At 46.8% G+C, this 27,337-nt stretch overlaps 1 protein-coding gene across 1 annotated transcript in view; it reads left to right on the top strand.

Moving 5' to 3' along the window:
• magi1b (membrane associated guanylate kinase, WW and PDZ domain containing 1b) overlaps window positions 1–27,337 on the top strand; it is a 296,936-nt gene that overhangs the window by 215,170 nt on the left and 54,429 nt on the right. The window contains exons 8-12 of the mRNA XM_060910209.1: window positions 9,751–9,808; window positions 11,383–11,468; window positions 13,264–13,371; window positions 16,351–16,536; window positions 17,236–17,856. Of these exons, the coding sequence (XP_060766192.1) occupies window positions 9,751–9,808; window positions 11,383–11,468; window positions 13,264–13,371; window positions 16,351–16,536; window positions 17,236–17,856 (1,059 nt within the window). The remainder of the gene's footprint in view (window positions 1–9,750; window positions 9,809–11,382; window positions 11,469–13,263; window positions 13,372–16,350; window positions 16,537–17,235; window positions 17,857–27,337) is intronic.

Genomic DNA, 27,337 nt, shown 5'->3' with positions numbered 1-27,337 from the left:
TGCGAGTCGTCCTGTGGCCAAGGCAGCGTTTTAAGGTAAGGCAGTTTGGTTATTAATGTTGCCCGCCGCGGCATGTTGGGTTCATTTGATTTTGACTTGTGCATCTGCAGCTCGCATCATGCTTTGAAGTAGGTTCTGCTAAGGACGGGTTTATTGCGCGATGTAGACGGACTCAGATGTAATTACATTGTTTTTAAAATTCCGTGCGCTTAAAACGGTGTCCCCCTGCTAATCATGTAGCCCTAATCATGTGTTGCTTTTACTTTTCTTAATGGCGAGTGAAATATCTCTGCAAATGGTATTTCAATGCTGACATGCCAAAAAGATAGCGGAGTCCACATTTGGAAGATGAAGGAAGAGAAGCCTGATGCTTGAAAATAGATCGCTTAATCCACAACGCATATCTGTATTTGAGACATAACCTGCAACTAGTGGGGATGTTTTGGAATGACTGTGCGTGGGGTGTTTTTGGCCACAGAACACTAACCCACAGTAGTAGGAGGACTACTGGGTTCGTGGATTTTGTCTGTTGACTGAGCGAAGCATGGTGTTTGCCTTGTGCCATTTCACGTAGCATCCAGCCGCAGTGCCACCTACACTTTCAGGGAATGTTTACATGCCGCTGAGCTATTTTCATGTATGTTAATTCTTAAGGACTTGTCTCTATATTGTGCGTGTTCACACACGGACTGGCCATCGGGAGTAGCGGGAGTTTTCCCGGTGGTTCAGTGTGGGCTGGCGGAGAAAAAAACAAAACAGTTGCTCGCTGGCCTTTAATATGATAAGCAATGTTAACAGTTTCTTTAAGAAACTGTTAACATTGCTTATCATATTAAAGGCCAGCGAGCAACTGTTTTTTTTTTTTTTCTCCGCTGGCCCACAAACTCCCGCTACTCCCAATGGCCAGTCCGTGTGTGTGCGCGTGTTTAATGTTGGTGTCTTAACAACACACAAGCTTACGTTGTAGTGTGTGTGTGTGTGTGAGAGAGAGAGAGATTTTATCCTTGGCTGGCTACGAGCCAGTGTGGACGTTACGCAGTAATCACTGGTAATACCAGCGCTGGCTCCATCCTCTGTGATCGGAAATGTTGAGTGAGGAGAACGTGAGCCTTGTGCAGGCTATAGGACCTATGCAAAGTACGCGCTTGCACAGTAAATAGTTTAAGTAAAAGGCGTTTCAGGGTACAACGGGAAGGGTTGACAGGTAGCCTATGAGGCCTGTACTATAAAAATGTGGCCCGGTGCCTCAGGTGTTGATGATCAGGGCTTTAAAAAAAAGGTGTATAAATATCGTTTTAAAAATCGCGATATCGATATTTACTGAAAAAATCGTGATATTGATTTTTTCCAATATCGAGCAGCCCTAGTTTGACGTAATTTATTTTGGTTGCGATTCCAGCTTTCTCGTTTGCGCTCCCTGACTTTTTGCTTGCAGTTTTGGCACAAACTTCGCATGTGGGTGGGCTGTCCAGGAATGCATTCCCATTGGCTAACTTGTGTTTGACTGTAACAGTGGACTATAGAGATCTTGCAGTCACGTGACCGGAAAGTACACAACCGCCATCTTGTCGGTCAAAAACACCGCTGAATACTGCTGCACTCGTGTACAGAATGGATCAATTTCAACCGACGGACTACACGGCTCATTTTTCTAATGAACAGATAACTAGATATATGTCTAAAATAAACGATCTACAGATTTGTGACCCTTATGGCTTACCGGACGGAGTTTTCACGACCGGATTTTGAACTGCCAGCGGAATACCCGGACGTGTATAATTACCTCATTAACTTTCCCTCGCTGTTCAGTGGTGAAGCACTGCGTGCTTATAAATCTCTGGACAGTTATCTCTACAGAAATTCAGGATTTGTCAGCGACTCAGATGTGGCATCTTGTAACAAGAATCCTCATTGGATGGGTAAGTCACTTAAGTATTGAGTATAGCACTGACCAGCCGATTATAGAATAGAATAAGGTAATTCCAGCTGTAATTCCAAATCGTCCGTCTTGTTTAACATGGATCTGGCGTTGGAGAGGTAGAGGCTTGGCAGTGGAGATTTGAGTGGCTGTTTTCTGAGCTTAGTCAACAGGCCGGCTCTGCCTGCAGCCTTGCTTTTGCTCCTGGCGCCGCCTCCTTCGCTTTGCTTCCGATAACAATCCACGGAGACCCCGTTGGTCTCGCTATCTCGTCCGGAATGGTTTTTTTTTTTTCTCGTCCGGAATGTTGTGCATGCGATGGAAATCGCTACAAACCGTCATTTTCTGCTGGAAACCAATGTCCAGTAAGTCCATACGGTTGTAGTGGATATTGAAGTTCGGTACAGACGAACAACACGCAAAAATACACACAAAAAACATAAAAAACGTGCACAGGTAGGGAGAGCTTGTAGCCGCAGCCGTTGTAGTAGAATTGTATATAGTAGGGTTTTCCAGAAGAAAAGGTAGAAGTAAAAGCAGCAGTAGAACCAGAAGTAGAAAGCGGAATATGGTGTTTGACCGACACGATGGCGTCTGTCACAATCTGGATCGGCTGTGACGTCACATGCAAGTGCTCCATAGTCGCCACTGAAGTCCACTCGATCCTTGTTTACCGTCAATGGATCGGTCACTCGTCAAACAGTCCGCCAGAATCCGAGTAGGGAATGGCTGAGCGTAGCTGTCAGTCAAACACAAGTTAGCCAATGGGAATGCATTCCTGGACAGCCCACCCACACGTGAAGTTTGTGCCAAAACTGCAGCAAAAAGTCAGGGAGCGCAAACGAGAAAGCTGGAATCGCAACCAAAATAAATTACGTCAAACAAAATCGAGAAAGACGCGGAACAAAAATAAAAGGTTTCTGAAGAGTAATAGACTGATATTTTGCACGATTACACGAATAACTTGTTTGCCAGTCTAAAAAAATTGACACTTTTTTGTTTTTTTGTATTTTGATTTGTTGTTTTTGTTTGATATTTCAAAAGTATTGTATGAACATTTTGGCACAAAATTGATTCCATAGACATCAAAACTATGAAATATATGGAATTATGTAGTGAACAAAAAGTGTTTTCAACAAAATTATTCATATTTTAGATCCTTCAAAGTATCCAGTGTTTACCTTGACGCTTTGCATACTATTGGCATTATCTTAACCAGCTTCGCGAGGTCGTCACCTGGAACGCTTTTCAATTAGCAGGTGTGCCTCATTAAAAGTTAATTAGTGGGCGAGTTTCTTACCTTCTTAATGTTTTGAGATCAAACAGTAAATAGTAAATAATAAACATATATATCCTAGAGGAAATAACCCTGTTCCATCCACAACTGTAGTAATCCATATTGTCAATCACCAAACAACTAAATCAAGAAAAACGACATCCATCATTACTTTAAGACATGAAGTAACTTTTAACTCCTAAAAATGAAGAAAACCACTGAATTTGGAGGCGTGTCCAAAACCTCGGACTGATACTGTATATTAATTAAATTCAGGGTTCTTTGAATGGTTAATGGTTCTCATCTTCAGTGTGTTTGACTTTAAAATGTCCGATTTCATGCAGCTTGATTTTTTTTTTTTTAATTTAAAAACCAAAACATTCCTTTATTGCATGTTACACCAGCATTCTTTTAAAGCTTTTTTTTAAGAACTTGAAAACGTTTTATAATCACAAAGTTTTTTTTTTTTTTTAAAGAAAGTATCCATTATTATTGTGATTTGCGTCTTTTGCAGCATGTTGAGAATTTGCATTTAAAGCTAGACTGCCTTTCAGATTTTTTAAAAAGAATTTTCCCCGACACACAATTACTTTTGTTTAGTGGACCAAAATCCACTGAATTCAAATCACAGACTTCCAATTTAATTAGTTTAAAAAAATTAATGAATTTAGAGCCACGTGGCCCTAAATTCTCCATTATTTTTCCTGCTTCACCATGATGCGATACAAGATACTGCGTCTTGCATTACGTGGTGGGCTTTCCTCGTTTGCACAAGGCATTGTGGGATACAAATTTGAAACAGGAGAGAACAATGGAGGACATGAGTGTGAGAATGAAATGTGAAAGACTGACTACAGTAACGAAAAGCAAGAAGAAAAGACGTTATGTTAGATATGAAGGAAAGGAAACGCAGGACCAAACTAATTAATATCGGCGCTCAGCGAGCATCTCTGTGTGATCAGCTGTTCGTTTAGCTACAGAATGATGGAACGGTCAGTGCACGGGCAAAGGTAAACCTGCGCATGTGCGCGCATACACACACACACACACACGGACTTCCTCTGTCTGCTTAACTGCGCAAAGTGAGCGATTTCATGCACATTATTTGCTTTAATCCCCTCAAATTAAATAACTTCCCAGCCACAGAATGGCCTGATATTTTGAGATATTGCAGAAATAAACATATATTACAATGACCACATTTCAGAAAGAACCAAATTTCACAGATTTTATGAAATCGGAAGGCCGTCTAGCTTTAAATGAAATCTGTATTATAAATACAGTGTTAGTTTATGCTGTGTAAGGGAGGGAGGTAGGGAGAGGCGGGAGTGCAAGGGAGGTAGGGAGAGGTGGAAGTGCGAGGGAGGTAGGGAGAGGCGGGAGTGCAAGGGATTGGGGGGAGGCGGGAGTGCGGGGGGGAGGCAGAAGTGCGGGAGGGAGGCGGAAGTGCAAGGGAGGGGGAGAGGCAGGAGTGCAAGGGATTGGGGGAGGCGGGAGTGCGAGGGATTGGGGGAGGCGGGAGTGCGAGGGATTGGGGGAGGCAGGAGGGAGGGGGAGAGGCGGGAGGGGGAGAGGCGGGAGGGGGAGTGCGAGGGATTGGGGGAGGCGGGAGTGCGAGGGATTGGGGAGGCGGGAGTGTGAGGGAGGGGGGAGAGGTGGAAGTGCGAGGGATTGGGGGAGGCGGAAGTGCGAGGGATTGGGGGAGGCGGAAGTGCGAGGGATTGGGGGAGGCGGAAGTGCGAGGGATTGGGGGAGGCGGGAGTGCGAGGGATTGGGGGAGGCGGGAGTGCGAGGGATTGGGGGAGGCGGGAGTGCGAGGGATTGGGGGAGGCGGGAGTGTGAGGGATTGGGGGAGGTGGGAGTGCGAGGGATTGGGGGAGGCGGGAGTGCGAGGGATTGGGGGAGGCGGGAGTGCGAGGGATTGGGGGGAGGCGGGAGTGTGAGGGAGGGGAAGAGGCAGGAGAGGCAGGAGGGAGGGGGAGAGGCGGGAGGGGAAGAGGCGGGAGTGGCAGGAGGGAGGGGGAGAGGCGGGAGGGGGAGTGCGAGGGATTGGGGGGAGGCGGGAGTGTGAGGGAGGGGGGAGAGGTGGAAGTGCGAGGGATTGGGGGAGGCGGGAGTGCGAGGGATTGGGGGAGGCGGGAGTGCGAGGGATTGGGGGAGGCAGGAGGGAGGGGGAGAGGCGGGAGGGGGAGTGCGAGGGATTGGGGGGAGGCGGGAGTGCGAGGGATTGGGGAGGCGGGAGTGTGAGGGAGGGGGGAGAGGTGGAAGTGCGAGGGATTGGGGGAGGCGGAAGTGCGAGGGATTGGGGGAGGCGGGAGTGCGAGGGATTGGGGGAGGCGGGAGTGCGAGGGATTGGGGAAGGCGGGAGTGTGAGGGAGGGGAAGAGGCGGGAGAGGCAGGAGGGAGGGGGAGAGGCGGGAGGGGAAGAGGCGGGAGAGGCAGGAGGGAGGGGGAGAGGCGGGAGGGGGAGTGCGAGGGATTGGGGGGAGGCAGGAGTGTGAGGGAGGGGGGAGAGGTGGAAGTGCAAGGGAGGGGGGAGAGGCAGGAGTGCGAGGGAGGTGGGGGGGCGGAAGTGTGAGGGATTGGGGGAGAAGCACGAGGGGGGTAGAGGTGGGAGTGCGAGGGAGGGGGAGGCGGAAGTGCGAGGGAGGGGGGAGAGGCAGAAGTGTGGAGGGAGGTGGGGGGGCGGAAGTGTGAGGGATTGGGGGAGTGCGAGGGGGAAGAGGGAGAAGCACGAGGGGGGTAGAGGTGGGAGTGCAAGGGAGGTGGGAGTGCGGGGGGAGGCGGGAGTGCGAGGGAGGGGGGAGAGGCGGGAGTGCGAGGGAGGTGGGGGCGGAAGTGTGAGGGATTGGGGGAGTGCGAGAGGCGCGAGGGGGGTAGAGGTGGGAGTGCGAGGGAGGTGGGAGTGCAGGGGGAGGTGGGAGTGCGAGGGAGGGGGGGAGGCGGAAGTGCGAGGGAGGGGGGAGGCGGAAGTACGGGGGGAGGTGGAAGTGCAAGGGAGGGGGGAGAGGCGGGAGTGCGAGGGAGGTGGGGGGCGGAAGTGTGAGGGACTGGGGGAGTGCGAGAGGTGCGAGGGGGGTAGAGGTGGGAGTGCAGGGGGAGGCGGAAGTGCGAGGGAGGGGGAGAGGCAGAAGTGCGGGGGGAGGTGGAAGTGCAAGGGAGGGAGAGGCAGGAGTGCGAGGGAGGTAGGGAGGGACGGGAGTGCAAGGGATCGGGGAGAGGCGGGAGTGCGAGGGAGGTGGGAGTGCGAGGGAGGTGGGAGTGCGAGGGAGGTGGGAGTGCGAGGGAGGTGGGAGTGCGAGGGAGGTGGGAGTGCGAGGGAGGGGGGGTGCGAGGGAGGGGGGAGAGGTGGGAGCGCGAGGGATTGGGGGAGTGCGGGGGAGGGGGAGAGGTGGGAGTGCGAGGGATTGGGGGAGGCGGAAGTGCGAGAGGGGGGAAGTGTATAGAATAAAAATGAAGAAAAACACTGAATTTGGAGGCGTGTCCAAAACCTCGGACTGATACTGTATGTTAATTAAATTCAGGGTTCTTTGAATGGTTAATGATTCTCATCTTCAGTGTGTTTGACTTTAAACTGTCCGATTTCATGCAGCTTGATTTTGTTTTTGTTTTGTTTTGTTTTTATTTAAAAACCAAAACATTTTTTTGGTATGGTCCGCCCGATACTTCCAGGGGAGCAAGGTGGCACGGCCTGCCTCTGCCCCGGAGAGGAGTTCTCCCGGTGGGCTCGCGAGGGGGAGGGTGGCCGCCGTCCAGGCGGGGTCCGCACAGCTGCCGTCCAGGCGCACTTCCTCCGCAGCGGTGCTCCGCGACTGGCTCCAGTTCGGCCAGGAAGGGCGAAGGTGGCTCGTGACTCCAGCAACGAGCTTTACAGCGCCCCTCCTGCCCCGACTTCACCGATTACCCCCGGGGCTGCGGGCGAGTCACCTCCGCGCCTTCCCTGCCAACCCAAGGTTAGCTAGGGACGGGGCCCCTCCGCCTCCGACACGGCTGTCGACCCGGATAGTAAAAGGAAGTGTATACATATACAGTGTATATGTAAGAAGTGCCATTAATTCAGGACTGTGTGTCCGAGTCATTTCAGGAGGATAATGTGTTCATTAATGCATCAAGTAATTAGACACAGTGGTGCAGTGATGATGATGGTGATTGTGCTACAGATGGAGCAGATTTAATCCATGGCATGAGCTGTGCAGTGTTTGAGTTTTCAACTTTTCACTAAATGAAGAAATAAAATAAACACACACATAGAATACCAGAAGCACTGGAGCAGGTGAAGGTGAAGGTCAGGAAAAATGCAGACAGACACCCTCAGAGGAACTAAATCACCTGAAGACCGTTAATTGTTCGCAATTAGCGTCGACTGACATTTATGGATTCATTAGAACAGAGCAGTAGTCAGGCTCATTTATCACAGCGGCGGCGAGAGATAACGACTTTTGTTTGGCCACAAACGAAAATTGATACGTCCGCCAGCCAATTAAGAGGCGACAGAATTAAGACGCCGGTTCCCTAGAGCAGGGCCAGTGACGTTCCACTGGATCTGGATGTGATGCTAATTAAATGCTCATAAATTCTGTCAACAGTGAAAGAGACGCGATACGTGGCGGTGTGCGACCCTTATGTATAATTCAGTATAAAACGTTTTTTCGTATTCATTGCTCACAGTGCTGATGTTATTGTGCTTTGTAGCAGGGAATATTAAAGCGCTGGTCGGTTTGGGCTTTCAGTCAGGTGTGCTGTAGTGAGTCAGCGTTCCAGAGATTTACAGCAAAACGCACACTGACGACCAAATAGGAACCGCTGTGTGTGTGTGTGTGTGGGGGGGGGGGGACATGAAGCTCACTCCAAGAACTGCTTTTTTAATAATAAGGTTGATTTTCAGATGATTCAGAAATGCATTACTTAAAAATGAAGTTCACATTTCTATATTAAGTTTCTACAAAAGATGCGTACAGCCGACACTTCATATCAAAAAACGGATTAAAACTGCATGGAATTGTTGATTTTCTATAAGGCAGCGTTTCTCACACTTTTTAAGATGGAGTCTCCGGTGTCAGCGCTTTGAACAGTCAGATGTAAAGCTGTACCTTTGAGTTCTCGGACACTTCAGGATGTGGTGTGATTTGGAAATAACTGGAAGTAACAGTCACTCTGCTTCATCACACATGTTGTTGATTTCTCCAATCGCAGCTTGACACGTCACGATATATCGTCCGACGATAAATAGTGATACAAATTTTCTGACTATTTGAAGCAATTAAATAAATAAATAATGAATTGTGATTATCATCAGGCTGCGCGATCTTTTGTTTTTCCTGGCAGGAATTGTGTTGTTGAGACAGCAGAGGGCACAGAAATATACAATAGCGGGAATACACTTGACTTCACTGTCGGTGGAAGTAACACAGCTCTGATGATGTTAAAAAACACACAAAAAAAAATCTAAAATGGGAAAGAACTGTTGTGTGATTGAGTGTACAAATAGATTTAATAAGAAATCGGAGCTCTCTTTTTACAGACTGTTGAAAGATAAAGAAAAAAGAAGCAAATGGAGGAAGTACAAGTTTTCATGAATGTTTACTCAGAACAGGTTTATGTTAACTTTTTTTTTTAATAAAAGGAATATTTTAGTTAATAGGCTACTATATTTTATTCCAACCTTTACAAATATGGGGAAATAATTATTGTTGGTGTTATTATTGTATTAAAAAATAAAACACAGGCTTGTTTATTTAACAAAAATGTTTAAGTTGATAAAAGGAAAATAAGGAATGGATTTTTGGTCATTTTATTTATTTATCTATTTATTCATTCATTCTTTTTTTTTTTTTCAAAAAAAAATCACGCAACAATTGAATCATGAACCCAGTATCGTCACTCGAATCAAATCATGAATTGGGTGAATCATTCCATGCCAAGAACAGTAAACTTTTTCATTTTGAGTAAAAGCAACATTTTCATTAATACGCCAGGATATTTTACTCAAATCTTTACAAATGTGGGGAAAATAATTATTGTTAAGAAAATTTAAGTGTATTTGTTTATTTATTTATTTAACAAAAGGAATAAGTTGATAATGTGTAGGAAAACAAATGTTGCTTTTTTTTTGGGAAATAAAATTTCCTTAATTTAATATTTTTCAAAAATATTACGTGAAAATCAAATCGTGAACTGTGATAGTCGATACATTCCTCATCACAGTGCATCCCGTCATCCTCTAAATTCACATGGTTTGCGTAACAAAGCTGCTGCTTCTTCGTCTTCTTCGTTGGATAGTTAGTGTCTTTGATTTTGGAAGGGATTCCACCCTTCTGTTGTCGGGTTCTGCATCGAACCTTTCAGCGTTCTCCCCCTGCCACGAACTGGAGACCTTTTGAGTTGACTTTGACCTTCATTGAATTTCTTCTATTTTATGAGAGAAAGGTTTGAGAAGTTTAATCTTTAAATAACACTGAAATTGGAACCCGAAGGTAGTGAAGGAATAATGTTCATTCATTAACAGCAGCAATAGAGCTCATTTCTTCTTTTTTCTCCTTATTCTTCTTGTTTCCAGAGCTGCCCACCGGCTGGGAAAGGATCGACGATCCAGTGTACGGGGTTTATTACGTCGAGTAAGTAATGAAATCAGTCCTCCCACAGTACACCTCTGGTTCCCTCAGGGTTTCTTCTTGTTCTTTAATTGTGGTATAAAACCACACACACACAGACCTGTCCTCAAGCTAACTGGGACTTCAGCTGAAGTCTTATCACTTTGAAAACTTGCTCTATCTGTCGCTTCCTTCCTGCTGTGGAGTGTGTCCGTATATGTTCTACATAAACGTGAGGACACTGTAGATGTTTTCACCGTGGCTCAGTGTTTGAGGTGCACAGTATCCTGTGTCTTTCTGACTCATAATTCTGAAAAGTAAGCCTGGTATCTTGGCTGGTGTGCATTTTATCACCCCATGATGCCACTTTGTTGTGATATGATGTTATTTCCTGTAATCCAAGGCTTATTTTACTGAATCACACAGTCGTGCAGTGCTGTTTATGGATCAGCAGGGCTCTCGGGTATACATCGTGTCCGAATTCAGTGTGAGTGATGAAGAAAAACTGATCGCGGAGAAAAAGGAGATGGTTTACGAATTATACCGAGGGGTGTGTGTGCGTCTCCGTACAAGATTCTATCATAGTTTAATAAAATTATGCAAGGACGTGCCTTTGCCAAAACTGAATCACTCCCTCCCACCCAGAGGCCACGCCTCTTCCTCCCCCCACCGAGACTGATGGGCGCAGAAGCCGTGCCTCCTGCTCCTCCTCCCCCCGCCGAGACTGACGGGCGCAGAAGCCGCGCCTCCTGCTCCTCCTCCCCCCGCCGAGACTGACGGGCGCAGAAGCCGCGCCTCCTGCTCCTCCTCCCCCTGCCGAGACTGATGGGCTCAGAAGCTGCGCCTCCTGCTCCTCCTCCCCCTGCCGAGACTGACGGGCGCAGAAGCTGCTCCTCCTCCCCCCGCCGAGACTGACTGGCACAGAAGCCGCGCCTCCTGCTCCTCCTCCCCCTGCTGAGACTGACGGGCGCAGAAGCTGTGCCTCCTGCTCCTCCTGCTCCTCCTCCCCCTGCCGAGACTGACGGGCATAGAAGCCGTGCCTCCTGCTCCTCCTCCCCCCGCCGAGACTGATGGGCGCAGAAGCTGCACTTCCTGCTCCTCCTCCCCCCGCCAAGACTGACGGGCGCAGAAGCTGTGCCTCCTGCTCCTCCTCCTCCCCCCGCCGAGACTGATGGGCACAGAAGCCACGGCTCCTGTTCCTCCTCCCCCTGCCGAGACTGATGGGCGCAGAAGCCACGCCTCCTGCTCCTCCTCCCCCCACAGAAGCCACACCTCCTGCTCCTCCTCCCCCCGCCAAGACTGACAGGCACAGAAGCCGTGCTTCCTGCTCCTCCTGCTCCTCTTCCCCCACCGAGACTGAGATACCACGCCTTGTTTACTTGACACCAGTACTAAAACAGCAGTGTGTGTAGCTTTACACTTTATTTTATTCAGTGACAACATTGCTGTTGTATCATATTCAATACAGTATCTGAACTGGGAATGTTTACACTCCAAGTTTGCGTTAATTACGATCTCCTCACCCTTTTTCTCTCTCTCTCTCTCTCTCTCTCTCTCTCTCTCTCTCTCTCTCTCTCTCTCTCTCTCTCATATATCAGTCACATCAACAGAAAGACACAGTATGAGAATCCCATACTGGAAGCAAAGCGGAAGAAGCAGTTGGAGCAGTCGCAGCCTGCAGAAGGTGAGCAGTGTCTCCAAGACTAGTTCCTTCTTTTCTGAAGTCATCCATGTCCATCACTCTGAATGTTCGATTGTCACGCTGGTGTTTTTATAATCCTGTCCAGCCGAAGCTGTCCTTGACTAATGTTTGTTTGAAGCCACATTTTTCAGAAGATATTTTGGCAAATGAAAACATCTTGAATGTAATTTTCTGTAAATCAGAGAACATTTTAGCCTGATTTGAGAAATTTGTCCACATTTCAAGCTTTTATTATTGTATTGACACAGTTTAAAGCTGTTTATTGGGCCCCCAGATGGACTTGGGAAAAAAAAGTGGCTTTTTTCTGCTTTTAAATCTTTGATTAGTGTATACTGTATATTTATTGCACGTAAGTTGCACTTAGATATATTACACACGCAGATTGCACAACGCCCTGTACCCTGTCCATCAGTGTAACGGGACAGCCCCGGGGTGGGTGTGTCTGGGGTTTTCCTTCCACAATATCAAACCTATCCAGCCAGCAGTGGTGCTGCGGTCAGAAGCTGATCCTGATGATGGACTGCTCTGCCCTGCCCTGCTGATTATGGGTGATATTCAGAGTTCAATTAAACATGCTTAGTGAGAGTTAAATCTGGAAATGGCCCACATACGAGCCTCCTTCAGTGCTTGTCTTTTTGTCCTTCATATAACATCATATGGATGTTACGTTGTGTTAGATTTGACAGCCATTTCCTTCTTCAGTCCATATTTTCTATCCCTGATTTTATTTTATTTTTCCCACTCAAAGCAAAAACTGTTAGCGCTGTCGCCTCACAGCGAGAAGGTCCGGGTTCGAGCCCCGTGGCCGGCGAGGGCCTTTCTGTGCGGAGTTTGCATGTTCTCCCCGTGTCCGCGTGGGTTTCCTCCGGGTGCTCCGGTTTCCCCCACAGTCCAAAGACATGCAGGTTAGGTTAACTGGTGACTCTAAATTGAGCGTAGGTGTGAATGCGAGTGTGAATGGTTGTCTGTGTCTATGTGTCAGCCCTGTGATGACCTGGCGACTTGTCCAGGGTGTACCCCGCCTTTCGCCCGTAGTCAGCTGGGATAGGCTCCAGCTCGCCCGCGACCCTGTAGAACAGTTTAAAGCGGCTAGAGATAATGAGATGAGATGAAAGCAAAAGCTTGTGTTTGAAGGCGATGGTATAGACAGTAGAGAAAACCCCTGTTTTGGGCAGAACTAAAATAAAAATCTGGCCTGAAGTCGTAACAGTTTGAACCCATACGCAGGAGATTTGTGTAATCTGAACGGTGAGCACAGAAAATCAGTTTCAGCAGCTGCGTAACCTGACTCTGAATAAGAATAAGCTAAAGTCAGAAATTACACGGCCTACAATGTGCACTTTATGGCCACTAGATCCTTTCATATATTGCTCCCAAACTTGGGTAGGCTCGACGGGAAGCGATGAAACTGCCTTTCTGTTCTTGGCATCAGGAGCGGATCAGGTGAGTCGTCCCTGCCCTATTTAGCATTTAACATACCCTGTGAAAGGCCCTACTTTAAATGCAGGCTTGTTCTCGTGGGATTTGGCTCAGGCCCCGTTTCCAGCCTTCATTATCACACCAACTTCCCCCTCACCACCCTCTCCTCTGTCTCTTTGGCACACATTTTTGGAAATTTGAGTCTATTATCGATTGCTCTAGCGCTGAGTTTGCGCCTGAAATCAGCGTTGATGTATAGTCGCTGACCGCCATCTTGGCTCTCAATCATCCAGTTGCACTGATTAGCATAAGAAGGTGAGTCCGACTGTGGTAAGACAGACAGATCTTAATCTTTCAGAGTGGATAGAAGAGAACGCTTCAAGAGCACCGCTAGCCAGCTACGCCTCCATTCACCAGGAGACGCCCAGAAGCCCCGAGCCTCCTTTTCCCCCAGTAGAGACCAAACGTATGTGATTTATCTTCACCAATAAGGTTGCACCTTAACTCTTAATATCAGTCTCGGCTCTTTTTTTTTTTTTTTTTTCTCCCCCCTGAGCTGGTTTCCAAATGAGAAACTGTTGAGCGAGAAGCCAGATGTTTCAGTATATCACGTAATGATCATTGTGTCTCGCTCTTTTTTTTCTCTCCCTTTTCTCAGCTCTCTTTCTCTTGTTCTTGTTCTCCCTTGTGTGCTTTCAAAACCTTCCAATTTATCTCAATTATTAGGCTTTGTGAACGACGCATAATTAACACTTTCAGGCTAAAATAATAGGATAATAGCTGTCTCTAATGATGAGGTCTTTCAGCTCCTTCACAGCATTCGATGGCCTTCGTGTAGGTGTAAGATGGTCATGAGTCATAAACCGACATGGAGCACGTAAATGCGTGTGAGCAACTTTTTTCCATTTAAAAGATGACATTTGGGTCTCTTTTTGTAATTTTACGCACGTGTTGACATGTACGCGATGGAGATTTTTCAAAACTGTTTTGAAAAATCCAAGAGGTGGACACTCATTTCTGTCTGATTGGTCAAGTATTGAAACTGCACCATGCTCGCATGGCATGGGGTCCTGACAAGGCTAACGCGTCAAAACTGAAGCTGTTCGGTTCATAAATTTGTCCGAAAGTGTGTTTGATGTAATCAGTATTTTCGTATGCCAACTACACAAACTACAGCCTCTTTAGTGAAAACTTACTGTGATGAATTAAAAAACAAAAAACTGAGTATGTGGATTAAGGCTGCACGATATCAGAAAAATATGCGATATTCGATAACATGACTGAATATCGATATCGATACGTATCACGATAATTAATGTTTTTCTTACCTCTACTCGCCGTTCTGCCCTGTCTAGCATTTAAAAAAAAAAAAACACCCAATGCATCGCTTCCATTCCAACATTATTTTTTATTGGAAAAACATGGCTACACCTGCAATGGTGTCCATCAATCATTTTTAAATCTCTTAATTTCTGTGAGCGCAGCAGAAATATATTCGGGGACGTATACAGTCTCTCGATATCGTGTCTTCAGCTCGAACTCTTCAGTCAGAAAATGAACTGTGAAACTCAAGTAGGGTTCTGTGGTGCGACTTGACCATAGGTCTGTAGTACTTGCGTAGTACTCCGCTCCACTTAGTTCAAGTGTAACTTATTTTCGACACGTGTCGTACATGTCTGGAATTGCGACTTGAGAAAAATAATTCCGTGAGGGAATTTTATACCGTCGGTCCAGTATTGAAATCATGTCCACAAATCCACTGCCGGTAACAGCTGTCATTGGCATCATGTCTTTCGCCAAGTATCTCGCTATGCCTGCCGTTATGTCTTTGTGGCGTTTAGAATGTGTCTCATAAGGGGTTGTACGAGCAAAGCTCTGCTGAACTGTAGTCACCTTCGTAATTTTAGATGTTGAAGGACTTGGCATATCATTGGACTGTTTGCTGCTAACGCTAGCTTGGATCTCTTCGTACAGGTGTTTACGGTTGTGTTGTAGATGCGTCGTGTTCCCCTTGGTAGCTGCCACCACTGTTTTACATGTCTTGCAAAGTACCCGAGTTTGCAGTACGTCATCCCTCCTGAATCCAAAGTACTTCCAAATAGCAGACATGCATTTTTTTTTTGGAAACCAGTTCCTCCTCACACAAGTTTGTCTCACCACACTTGCTACCGCTCCCACCTTCCGCCATCACCACGAGGCTTTTACTTGTTTTGCAATAGGGGGCAGAGTTATCCCGCGGCGCTTGTTGACATTCAAGTGTGATTGGACGGCACAGAAAAATGTGCCTTTTATCGAAATTTAAGTAATTTTTGCGGTATGTGTATCACAAGCTATGATATCACGATATCGATACTTTTTCGATATATTGTGCAGCCCTAATGTGGATTGCTAAAATGTTTCGCAATTATATTTCAAATCATATTCTTTTTAGGTAGTTTTTGTTTTGCCGAAGTGGATGTTTAGAAAAAGCCACAAATTTTCACTGATAGTCGTTCTTTGATCAATTGCCTGTGTTCAGAGAACCGCAGTTCATCTCGTCTCGTCTCGTCGTCTTCCGCTTATCCGGGGCCGGGTCGCAGAGGCAGCAGTCTGAGCATGGAAGCCCAAACTTCCCTTTCCCCAGACACCTCGGCCAGCTCCTCGGGAAGAACACCGAGGCGTTCCCAGGCCAGCCGAGAGACATAGTCCCTCCAGCGTGTCCTGGGTCTTCCCCGGGGCCTCCTCCCGGGGTGACATGCCTGGAACACCTCCCCAGGGAGCCGTCCAGGAGGCATCCGAAAGAGATGCCCGAGCCACCTCAGCTGATTCCTCTCGATGTGGAGGAGCAGCAGCTCTACTCCGAGCTCCTCCCGAGTGACTGTGCTTCTCACCCTGTCTCTAAGGGAGCGCCCAGCCACCCTGCGCAGTGATGCGGTCGCTTTACCGGTCTGTTGTGGTGAAGAAGGAGCTGAGCCAAAAGGCGAAGCTCTCGATTTACCGGTCGATCTACGTTCCGACTCTCACCTATGGTCATGAGCTTTGGGTAATGGCCGAAAGAACAAGATCGCGGATACAAGCGGCCGAAATGAGTTTCCTTCGCAGTTCATCTCACTTGTCTTAAATTGCTCGAGATGTAGTTCTTCACACAAATCTGTGCTGAGAACATGTCAATCTGTGGATCTTTCTCACGCTCTTGTTCTCTGTGTGATGTCACTCATGGCAGGTGCATAGAAACCAATCACACATCTCCATCAGTCTCGCTCGCTCGCTCGCTCGCTGCTGTCTCCTGCTTCATGTGCACTCTTCTTGGGTTCTGCTTCGCTGATTTTGCCTTTTTTTTTTTCTTCAGATAGATCCATATTAATAAAATACTGCTTTATAATGCATAGTGGTGTCTCATTTAACCAGGAACCAATTTACTGTCCAATTTACTGTTTTATCTTTTTTGGTCATTATTTTTTCACAGGAGTGAAACCTTTCTTCACACGGAACCCGGCCGAACTGAAGGGAACGTTCATTAATACGAAGCTAAAGAAAAGCCGCCGTGGTTTCGGGTTCACGGTGGTCGGAGGAGACGAGCCGGACGAGTTCCTCCAGATTAAGAGTCTGGTGCTGGACGGCCCGGCTGCTCTGGACGGCAAGATGGAGACGGGTGAGCTGTTGGAAAAGTTCTGTAGGATTGATGATTTCAGTGTGTGAAGCAGAATGGCAAGTCACGCCTGATTTTCAGAGTTTCCTTTTTCATCAAGGAAGCTTTTGAATTTCGTTCATTGCGATTGGTGATTTTGTTGAAAAAGCTGTTTGCTTTGCAAGAACAGGCCACAATCCACCCTCTTGTTTCCCCACTTACATGATTTATGGAATCATGGCACCAGAGTTTGCCGAAATAAACACAACACAATGCAAAATTAACCCCCACCCAGTGACCTTTTCTGTTCTTCCCCGTTCAATGGTATTGGCTGTTTCAACAAACAAAATCTGGCGTCTTCAGATACGATTTCATGAACGTGTTCTTCCACTTGAAGTCCTTCTGTGAAAAATTGGTCTCATTAGCTCTGGTATTGTTCTCATAATAGGCTTCAATTACGTTTTATGTTCTGCAAACGTTAAGAAAGCTGTAAGCTTTTTAAGTGTGGTGAAGAAAGGACATGATAAACTGTTAGGTTTCCATGCTAATATTCAATAGAGGTGCAGTAAGACGATGCAATTGAAAGCGCGGCTGTCAATCACCCGGTTATGGGTTGCATCCCAATCTCCGTAAACTGTTTGTTGAAAGGTTGTACCACTGCAGGCTACCGTAGTTCCCATAACTGTCTCTGTGCTTGTTAAACATCTCCATCTTTCTCCTCAGGTGACGTAATCGTCAGCGTAAACGACACTTGCGTCCTGGGCTACACACACGCACAGGTGGTCAAGATCTTCCAGTCCATTCCTATCGGTTCCATGGTGGACCTGGAGCTGTGCCGAGGCTACCCGCTGCCCTTTGATCCCGACGACCCCAACACCAGCCTGGTGACCTCGGTGGCCATCATGGACAAGGAGCCCATCATCGTCAACGGCCAAGAAAGCTACGACTCGCCATCCAGCCACGGCAGCCATAACGGCACTGCCAGCGAACCCCCTCGCCCCTTAAGCCCTGCCCACGAGCCCATCTCCGATGGTTCACAGGAGCAGCGTTTCGCTGGCGATGCCGTGACCTTGGCGTCCTCCATCGCCACGCAGCCCGAGCTGATCACGGTGCACATGGAGAAAGGAGACAAGGGCTTCGGCTTCACCATCGCAGACAGCCCAGGGGGCGGCGGCCAGCGTGTCAAGCAGATCGTGGATTACCCACGATGCCGAGGGCTCAGGGAAGGTGACATCATCGTGGAGGTGAACAAGAGGAATGTACAGAATCTGACTCACAACCAGGTGGTGGATCTGCTCAGCAAGTGCCCTAAAGGCAGCGAAGTCACCATGCTGGTCCAGAGAGGTGAGTGCACACGATTCCTTATGAGCTTTTTGTGGGATGGAGTGGAAGGAAGAAAGAAAAAAGTAGGCAGGAAGGCCGGGGTGGAAGCAGAAGGGAAGGGAGGAAGCTAGGAAAGAAAAGCAGAAGGGAAGGAAGGATGGAAGGAGAGAGAATCATGTCGGAAAGATAAACAAGCAAAAGCAAAGAGGGGGAAAACAAAGAAAAGAAAAGCAGGAAAGGCAGCAAAGAAAGGGTGGAAAGGTAGAATACAAACGCAAGCATGAAAGAAATAAGTAAAACTGAGGAATGAAAGCAAGAACGGCTGGACAGAAAGCACAAGGGGATGAATGGAAAGGAAAGAAAGGCACGTGTTGCACTGCAGGTGAAAAAGAAGAGTGACATTGTGTGAGGGAGATGAACCGATTGTGAAAGAGAGAGAGCGGCTGATGGACTGACGTTTGATTCAGGGTGAAGGACAGGCTTCATGACGATGGTATCTCTCAGTCCTGCCCCCCTGCTGGAGACACTCTGCTCTCACCCTCGTACCCTCACTTCCTGTCCCTCACTTCCTGTCTCTCACTCCAGTGGTCGAGAGCTGAGTCGTGTCCACTCGAGTGCATGAACACTTCCTGTTCTCTATAATCAGTGATCAAAACTAATGAAGTTTTGGGTCATGCTTTCTGTTTTCTTAATTTACAGCATTCATGGATATGAGCAAATCCTGACCTTCAGAATTAATTATACACAATTAATGTTTAAGTAATTAACACTTGCATTGATTGATGCTTTTTGAGCGTGAAGTAAATAACGAAGAACCACGTCAAGTAATATGAATGTCATCCATGATTAAAAATAAATACAGGGGAACCTGTGTGAACGTAATTAAAATGTTTTGCTCAATCAAGTGAGAAACGCTTATGTATTACGATGACGAGTGCATTAACATAAACCTGTGATTCGCCTTCGAGCTGGAACTGCCATCAGAGCTGCTGTTTATTAATAATAATAATAATAATAATAATAATATTCTTAACCAGGCGGCACGGTGGTGTAGTGGTTAGCGCTGTCGCCTCACAGCAAGAAGGTCCTGGGTTCGAGCCCCGGGGCCGGCGAGGGCCTTTCTGTGTGGAGTTTGCATGTTCTCCCCGTGTCCGCGTGGGTTTCCTCCGGGTGCTCCGGTTTCCCCCACAGTCCAAAGACATGCAGGTTAGGTTAACTGGTGACTCTAAATTGAGCGTAGGTGTGAATGTGAATGGTTGTCTGTGTCTATGTGTCGGCCCTGTGATGACCTGGCGACTTGTCCAGGGTGTACCCTGCCTTTCGCCCGTAGTCAGCTGGGATAGGCTCCAGCTTGCCTGCGACCCTGTAGAAGGATAAAGCGGCTAGAGATAATGAGATGAGATGAGATATTCTTAACCAACCTTTTCTGACCAATCGGATTTGAAAATTTAGCAGCACTGAAGCACGACGTGTGCTTTCATATTGTAAAAATAAAGAGTGACGTAATCATATATGAGGAAATATGAGAAACGTAAGCTTGTGGCGATTGAGAACAATCGGGACCGTCCGTGTGCTCATGGAGTCGGTACCGGGTGTCGGTTCTTCAGAGATGAGTTGATATTGCATGCGTCAGGAGCATATTCAGATTGTGAAAATTCATAATATCTGACATACAATGAAAGACATTTCTTGTTGAAAGTTAAATATTCCAAAGCAGCCCAAGAATAATATTCACATTTTCCACTCATTAGAACAAATGAACGTCTTGGTGATGAGCTGATTAGGTCTCAAACTGTGAAAAAAAGACGAATGGATAATGTTGAACCTTAGCACTAATCATGACGTTATTTTTGCATGTGTTACCCGCATCATCCTCCGCTTGTACGTCAGCGTGTGAGAATGCGTATACACGTGTGGATGGCTGCTTGCCCACGTGTGTGTTCGCACTTCCATCATCCTTTAGCTCTGAAATCAGCTGAATGGTGATGAGTTGAGCTTTTTTTATTTGAGCAGCGTCTGAAAGGAAGTGAAATTGAATTGATGGATTAGTCACTGAAAACACCAAGGCCACCAGCACCGTTCTTTCAAGAACCTTGGGTTTACGTTGCTAACTCGATAAATTGGAAGGATTTCACGGTCAGACGCTTGGAGTCGTCGACTCCTTTTGCTACCTGGGTGACACCATCACATCGGGTGGTGGCTGTGAGGCTGCTACTATCACAAGAACTAGATGTGCATGGGGCAAGTTCAGAGAACTCCTCCCAGTCCTGACATGCAGGTGTTTGTCTCTATCAACCCGTGGGAAAGTGTACGAAAGCTGCGTAAGGAGTGCTATGCTTTATGCTAGCGAGTGTTGGCCCCTGAAAAGTTGTGATCTCGGAAGATTAGAAAGAAACGAGAGGGCCATGCTGCGTTGGATTTTGCACACCAAGCCTGACGATAGATCGAGCACATCTATCTTGAGAAGGAGGCTCGGTCTGACGGATCTGGAGTCTACCCTCAGGCGTCGGCGACTTCGCTGGTTTGGCCACGTGCAGCGTAGCAACTCCATCATCAATCGCGCATGCCACCTCGAAGTCGCCGGGCGTAAACGTTCTGGCAGGCCCCAGAAGTCCTGGCAGGAATGCGTGAAAAATGATCTGAAGGCTGCTGGTCTGTCTGCCAGCGACACCCAAGACAGAGCTTGATGGCATGCTGCTGTTCTCCATGCGACGTCCGACCCACTCTGATGTGGATACACGGACGCTAATTTCCGGATAGTGAGTGAGTGTGAGTGAGACAAGACAGGCAGGCCGAGTGCTTTTAACAGCAAACACTCGGGTCACAACTCTGGGGTTTTTCTGTATATCGCTCCAGTTAGCCAGATTATCGCCTGCAAAAAGAGGATGCGGTGCTTCCGGCATGGCCGTAGCATCACTGTGTGAAACGCAGAGAGAGAGAGAGAATGTCCTCTGTGCCCTTGGGCTGAGATTTTGGGAGACTCTGATCTCAGACCTGGGAGAATTTTTCAGACCCTTTGAACGCAGTGATTGGTCAGACTCGCTCTCTAAACCTCAGTCAGGCTGATTTAGGCAATGAATGATAGAGGCTTCAGAAAGCAAAGTGCCTTATTTTAAACAAATGCACATCTTCCCTCTTAGCCTTGAACTTGAAGCACATCAGCAGGTGCTTTCAACAATCATTAAATACGCTGAGAGGTAAGACGTCTCCGTTCAATTCAAATTTATTTGTAGAGCACCTTTAACAAACAACATTGCCGCAAAGCAGCCTTACAGAAATATATAAATGCCTTATGCAGGTTTTAAACATACGAGTTTATACATTTATCCCTAATGAGCAAACCTGAGGCATCAGTGATGAGGAAAAACTCCCTGAAACGACACAAGGAAGAAACCTTGGGAGGAACCAGACTCAAAGGGGAACCCATCCTCATCTGGGTGACAAGTGCGTGATTATAAATGACTCACTTCTGTAAGTGTGGACAAAAAGTGCAATCATATAACCAGGAAATTCATGATAGCTTTGACATGAAGAGAAGTCTAAATTTTAATTTACATCTTTGTATATACAAAAAAAACAAACAAACAAAAAACCCGCCGCGAGCTGGCCTCGTGGTTAGCGTGTTCGCCTCTCGACCGAGATATCGTGAGTTCTACTCGGGGTCAGGTCAGACCAAAGACCATCATAAAAATGGGACGTACTGCCATCTGGCAAAGCACGCTGCAATACAGATGTGAGTGGGGGGAGTCAAACGCTCGCGGTTACCAGAGGACGAGCCCCCCACCGTAATCCTAGCTGTATAATAGGCGAGAGGGCGAGGGCTAATGAATCGGAGATCGGCGCTGCACCCATACGCCTTAAAGTGCATATTCTGGATCAATTTCAGGGTTTTTTTTATATGAAAGTATGTCCCTTTACACACTCCTCCAGAAGGGTAATTTTGCACAAGGCCATCTGTCTACAGCAGAAAAAAATAAAATAACAAAACACGTCTGGAAAAATCCCAAGGGAGTCTGGAGCCAGATTCGTGACGTCACCTGCGGAAGCGCCAGCAGGCTGCGCGAGCTTTGCACGGTTTCAGTGCACAGCCTGTGTAGACCAAGCGCTCCCATTTCTCTCTCATTGTCCGGTCTTTTGGAAAACGATGAGTACTAATCCCATCAAGATTGGTGTTGCTACACCCTCCTACCATACATCTGTTAACCATTTTAATAATTACGCGATAACGTTGAAGAAATTTGCGGAAAACCACCAGATCGTTTTCTCATAAACAAACCAGCGCTGGCGTAGGATTCAGAAGGAGGCGTCCCGCACGCAACGTCACGAAAATCAATGTTTGCCGGGAAAATGCCAAGTTTTTTCAGAGGCGGACCAATTCGCCTCAAATGGCTTGATTTCAACTGAATTTTTCTGGTATTGCGCAAGGTAAAAAAAAATTGCACAAAATGTGACAGATATTTCACCAAAGTTTAATATAAAATAGGAGAATTGCATTGATCTTGCTCCTGAATTTACCCGGGATATGCACTTTAAGGAACTGGGTACTACTGGGACAGGAGACTGCCTGGGAAGACCAGGTCCTGGCGCAGAAGGGACTTTGATGTGCAAAAAAGTATGCATAAAATAAGCATAAAAACAAGATGTGTTTAAGAGACAGGTATTTGGACACTATATTAGGAATATATGTAAAATGTAGCTAAAAACAAATCAAGATCTTGATGTACACCATAAATGCTGCCAAAAACTGCACCTGGTGTCAGATAGCCTGGGAAATGCCATGCTGCTTTGCACAATCGTTCCGATCTGAAAAGACAGCATGGAAACTATGGTCTAAAGGCTCGCCTGAGTTAGGGAGCCAATCAGAGAGTGGGGAGGGGTGGAAAGACGGTGACGCGTACTACTCGACAAACGGAAGCTTGTAGTTTATTTGGGACTGTTTACGGATCACATTTAACATGGCGGCGAGCAATACGAACCAAACTTTCGATCGAGCTTTAGACACTGTTCTGAATTAGTCTGGTTAACACCAGACCATATCACAAGCGAAATAAGTTCGGTGCCATTGTTTTCCTATTTTTGTTTTGCCTTCTCTTTCCTTCTCTTCTTCGCCTCTTCGTCGCTCTAACTACGTCACCGGGTACAACTGCCATGATTGGCCATGGGCTACGTATACGCCAAATGATAGACATTCGCAACGTCCAATAAACAGCCGTTGACAATCCTAAACCACACCTCCCCTACGAGAAATTCAATAGGCGGATTCCAGACCATATTTCACTTGTGATATGGTCTGGTGTTAACCAGACTAGGTGTCAGATGTTTTCATTGAAGATTTCACACAATAAGTAATGATCATGGTGAAGATGAAGGGGCGTCCTGAAATAACCGTAAACGTCTGTCGGTATAACGGGTACGATGATATTCAGGGAGAAAGTTAATGGAAGTACATCTGATCATCCACCAGAAGGTAAGGGAGAAGCCAGCGGTCACTTGAATAGAGTTGCAGGACGACGTGAAAGCAGCAGGATCAATGCACCACCATGGCCTCTGATCCGGCACCTCGCTCAGAGCTCATCAGCTCGAGGAGAAACCCAGAGACGTGCATCAAAAAGTTTGCACACAAGCAATTTCAAAAAATCTGAAATGAAAAACGGAACTCTGGAAATAATTCCAAGTCAGTGTCAGAAGACATTAGTGTAAATGTGAAGTGGATGTATGCACTGAAAGTATATTAAATAACAAAAGCAGAAGTGTCTATAAATAAGGAATACTTATTTCCCACTCACTATAAAAAGCACCGCCTGCAATTTTTTATTTTTTTTTGATATTACGTCTGTCAGTTCACCTTAAACACTCGAACACTTGAAGGCTTCTTCCAGGAAGTCTGGTGGGGTTTTTTTTCCATTTTTATTTTGTGATCGAAATCACAGCTCTTTATTATCGCAATTTATAACTGAGGTCTTTATCGTTTTTAGCATATTTGAACGGTCGTTTGAATTAAACTGATGAGCAATTTAAAACGCAGACTCCAAAACAAATCTCCTATAAATGTCAGTGTTGAGTTGGCAGTGTATTGAGAAATAAAATGCTCTATAGCTGCAATTAAAGGTCAAAATATTACTGGGCTGAGTTAAATAATGAGCATAATATTTGAACATGTACAGAGGGAGTCCATGGGAGGAGTCACGGGCTGCAAAACGTCTCTGAAGCTGCCTCAGGTCCAGTGACGGACAACGGTGCTGCAAATTCGGCATGACTCATTTGTACCTCAATCATTAGAACAAAAGTGATGGGTCATAAATTACTGATAGTTTCACGTTTCGAATCATGTTAACAACGCCTTTATAACATCGCATTTATCCAAGTCCAAGGTCTTGAAATTTTTATCTGCTTGCCCGTCTTGATTGCGGTGGAAAAGCTTTTGAACGACTTTTTAGATGAGCTGAATGACAATGATGCTTCCTCCATACGTTCCAAGATTCCACTTTTATCGCTGGACAGAAACCTGTAAAAGTAGCCTTCAGACTGTGTGAGGTTATCTGTTGGCTGATCCGAGATCAGCAATATCGCTGTTGCTTTTGAATTCCCGATCAACGTGAAGGCTGATCTGAGATCGCCGACACCAGTGTTGCTTTTGAATTCCCGATCGATGCGACAGCTGATCTGAGATCGGTGACATCGCTGTTGCTTGAGAATTCCCAATTGATGCGACGGCTGATCTGAGATCAGCAACGTTGCGGTTGCTTGAGACCTCCCGATCGATGTGATGGCTGAGCTGAGATCAGCGGCGTCGCTGTTGCTTGAGATTTCCAGATCGGATGCGATGGGTGGTCTGAGATCAGCGACATTGCTGTTGCTTTAGAAATTCCCGATCGATGCGACAGCTGATCTGAGATTGGTGACATCGCTGTTGCTTGAGAATTCCCAATTGATGCAACGGCTGATCTGAGATCAGCAACGTTGCGGTTGCTTGAGACCTCCCGATCGATGCGATGGCTGAGCTGAGATCAGCAACGTCGCTGTTGCTTGAGATTTCCGGATCGGATGTGATGGGTGGTCTGAGATCAGCGACATTGATGTTGCTTTAGAAATTCCCGATTGATGCGACAGCTGATCTGAGATCGGCGACATTGGTGTTGCTTGAGAATTCCCAATTGATGCGACGGCTGATCTGAGATCAGCAACGTTGCGGTTGCTTGAGATGTCCTGATCGATGCGATGGCTGAGCTGAGATCAGCGACGTCGCTGTTGCTTGAGATTTCTGGATCGGATGCAATGGGTGGTCTGAGATCAGCGACATTGCTGTTACTTTAGAAATTCCCGATCGATGAGACAGCTGAGCTGAGATCTGCGACATCGCTGTTGCTTGAGAATTGCCAATTGATGCGACGGCTGATTTGAGCTCAGCAACGTTGCGGTTGCTTGAGACCTCCCGATCGATGCGATGGCTGAGCTGAGATCAGCGACGTCGCTGTTGCTTGAGATTTCCGGATCGGATGCGATGGGTGGTCTGAGATCAGCGACATTGCTGTTACTTTAGAAATTCCCGATCGATGAGACGGCTGAGCTGAGATCTGCGACATCGCTGTTGCTTGAGAATTCCCGATCGATGCGACGGCTGATCTGAGATCAGCAATGTCGCTGCTGTTTGAGAATTCCTGATCGGATGCGATGTCGCTGTTGCTTTTGAATTCCCGATCGATGCGAAGGCTGATATGAGATCAGTGCTTCAATGCCATTCAGTTCGACACCACCCAGTGGGAGGATCTTCCCGATCTTCTCTCATTTACTCTCTGCTCACACCTTAACCTTAATTACAGCTCTCTGTCTCAGTCAGCAAAGTTTGTCCCCCCGCCACACATACTGTATTCATCTGATTATTCCAGCCGTAGCAGATGCCTGCTTCTCCATTCGCCGCGCGTTAGCGGCAATGACATTTAGACCCGATCCTTGGCGTCATCTCTGAAAACAAATTAGCAACCAACCAGAATCTCTCGGGAGGAACGAGACCGAGCGCGAGAGGGAAAGCCAAGGAGTGATCTTGACGAGATATGCATCACATTTATCATGAGGAAAAGAGAGAAGGGTATAAAGGAGTAATTTTGTGAGTTGCTCAATCAAGAGCTTAACACGCCAGACGCATGCGTGCTGAAAAGCCGAGCTTTTTATAACCGAGATCCTTTTAGAAGTGCAACATTGACTTTCTGTTTTATATAACATTCACGCGCACACATTGGCGCACGGAGAGGTTCGAGTGCTAAAATGTGCTTCAGGTTTTCCTAGCATGCTGAGCTAGCATCCTCAGAGAGCCAGAACAGGTGTCTCTGTGTATCGGAGTGTGCTTGTGTGGAGAGGAATGGAAAAGACAGAGCGCGTCATACTTTTACCAATTATGGCTGTTCTCTAGTTCCCAGACGAAGCCTCCTAATTGGCCGCCATGCAACAATCTTGTTCTGTGTGTGTATGTCAGGCTTCCTACCACGATAAGCTAAGGTCTAAGTTGCTTTAATTGGTCCCGAGTGAGAGCCGTGGCTTCAGGACAAGGCCCGTATGATCCATCTGGTCCAGGTTTCCTCAACTCGCTATTACTCGAGTCAGTCAGCAGTGACGTCTGCTTATGTTTCTCATCTCGCTTGACTATCTTCCATCGCTTGAACTTAATCAAAACAGATGGAGTTGAGGGACAGTGTTACTATGCGTGTCGGTATGCCTCGCTGATCATCTTCTATTTTTAGAACATGATGTTAATATTAGAGCTGAGATTTTGATGAGTAATCAGACGGTGCCGTTTTAGAGGAAACGGCTCACTTCCTTCCTGAAAGAGCCGTGCTCGGGGCTCCGACAGTGGCATGGTGGCCGTTCTGAGATTGAAACTGAAGACTATATTATATTTCTGATGTCATATCATTGTCACGGGAAACATAGTTAGAAGCTGACCTTCCCCAGCGATGGATGGCGTGATGGATTTTCGGACTTTGACAAAGATTCATATTGATATAATATTCACAAAGGGCCTGCAAAGAGGAGCTAACAAATATATATATCCAGGCCTGCCAAGATGCAGGAGAAGATAAATGACAGTGACGCAGAGCAGACAGGAGGGGATTGATTTAGTGTTTTAAAAGGATGGGCACCGGCTGCTTTCCCTGTACTCTATACATTAAGGTCTTGCTGACGGTGTACAAAGCTTTAATTAGCACCACTGGGTCTGGGGGAAAAACACAGAACTAATAACTTTTCCAAAGGCTGCGTTTCAGACGCAGCCAAGCCGAAGGGGGTCACATGGTAGTAAATAACGCGATGGACATGAAAGCATACTTCATGCAGCAACAGTGTTGTTCTGACTTCCACAAACATCAGAGGTCCTTGAGCAAACGGAGGCATGAGGTGACCAAGCCTGTGATTTGGTCATTAGTCATGGGTTCTCAATCCTCGATTTATTCAACGGTCTCCCGTACCACATGCGCGTTATCCTTTTTTTCCTTTTTTGTCCGCCTGGTCG

Source organism: Neoarius graeffei, chromosome 26 (assembly GCF_027579695.1).
Source record: "Neoarius graeffei isolate fNeoGra1 chromosome 26, fNeoGra1.pri, whole genome shotgun sequence".
Taxonomy (NCBI): domain Eukaryota; kingdom Metazoa; phylum Chordata; class Actinopteri; order Siluriformes; family Ariidae; genus Neoarius; species Neoarius graeffei.
This window is presented reverse-complemented; position numbering and strand designations above follow the sequence as displayed.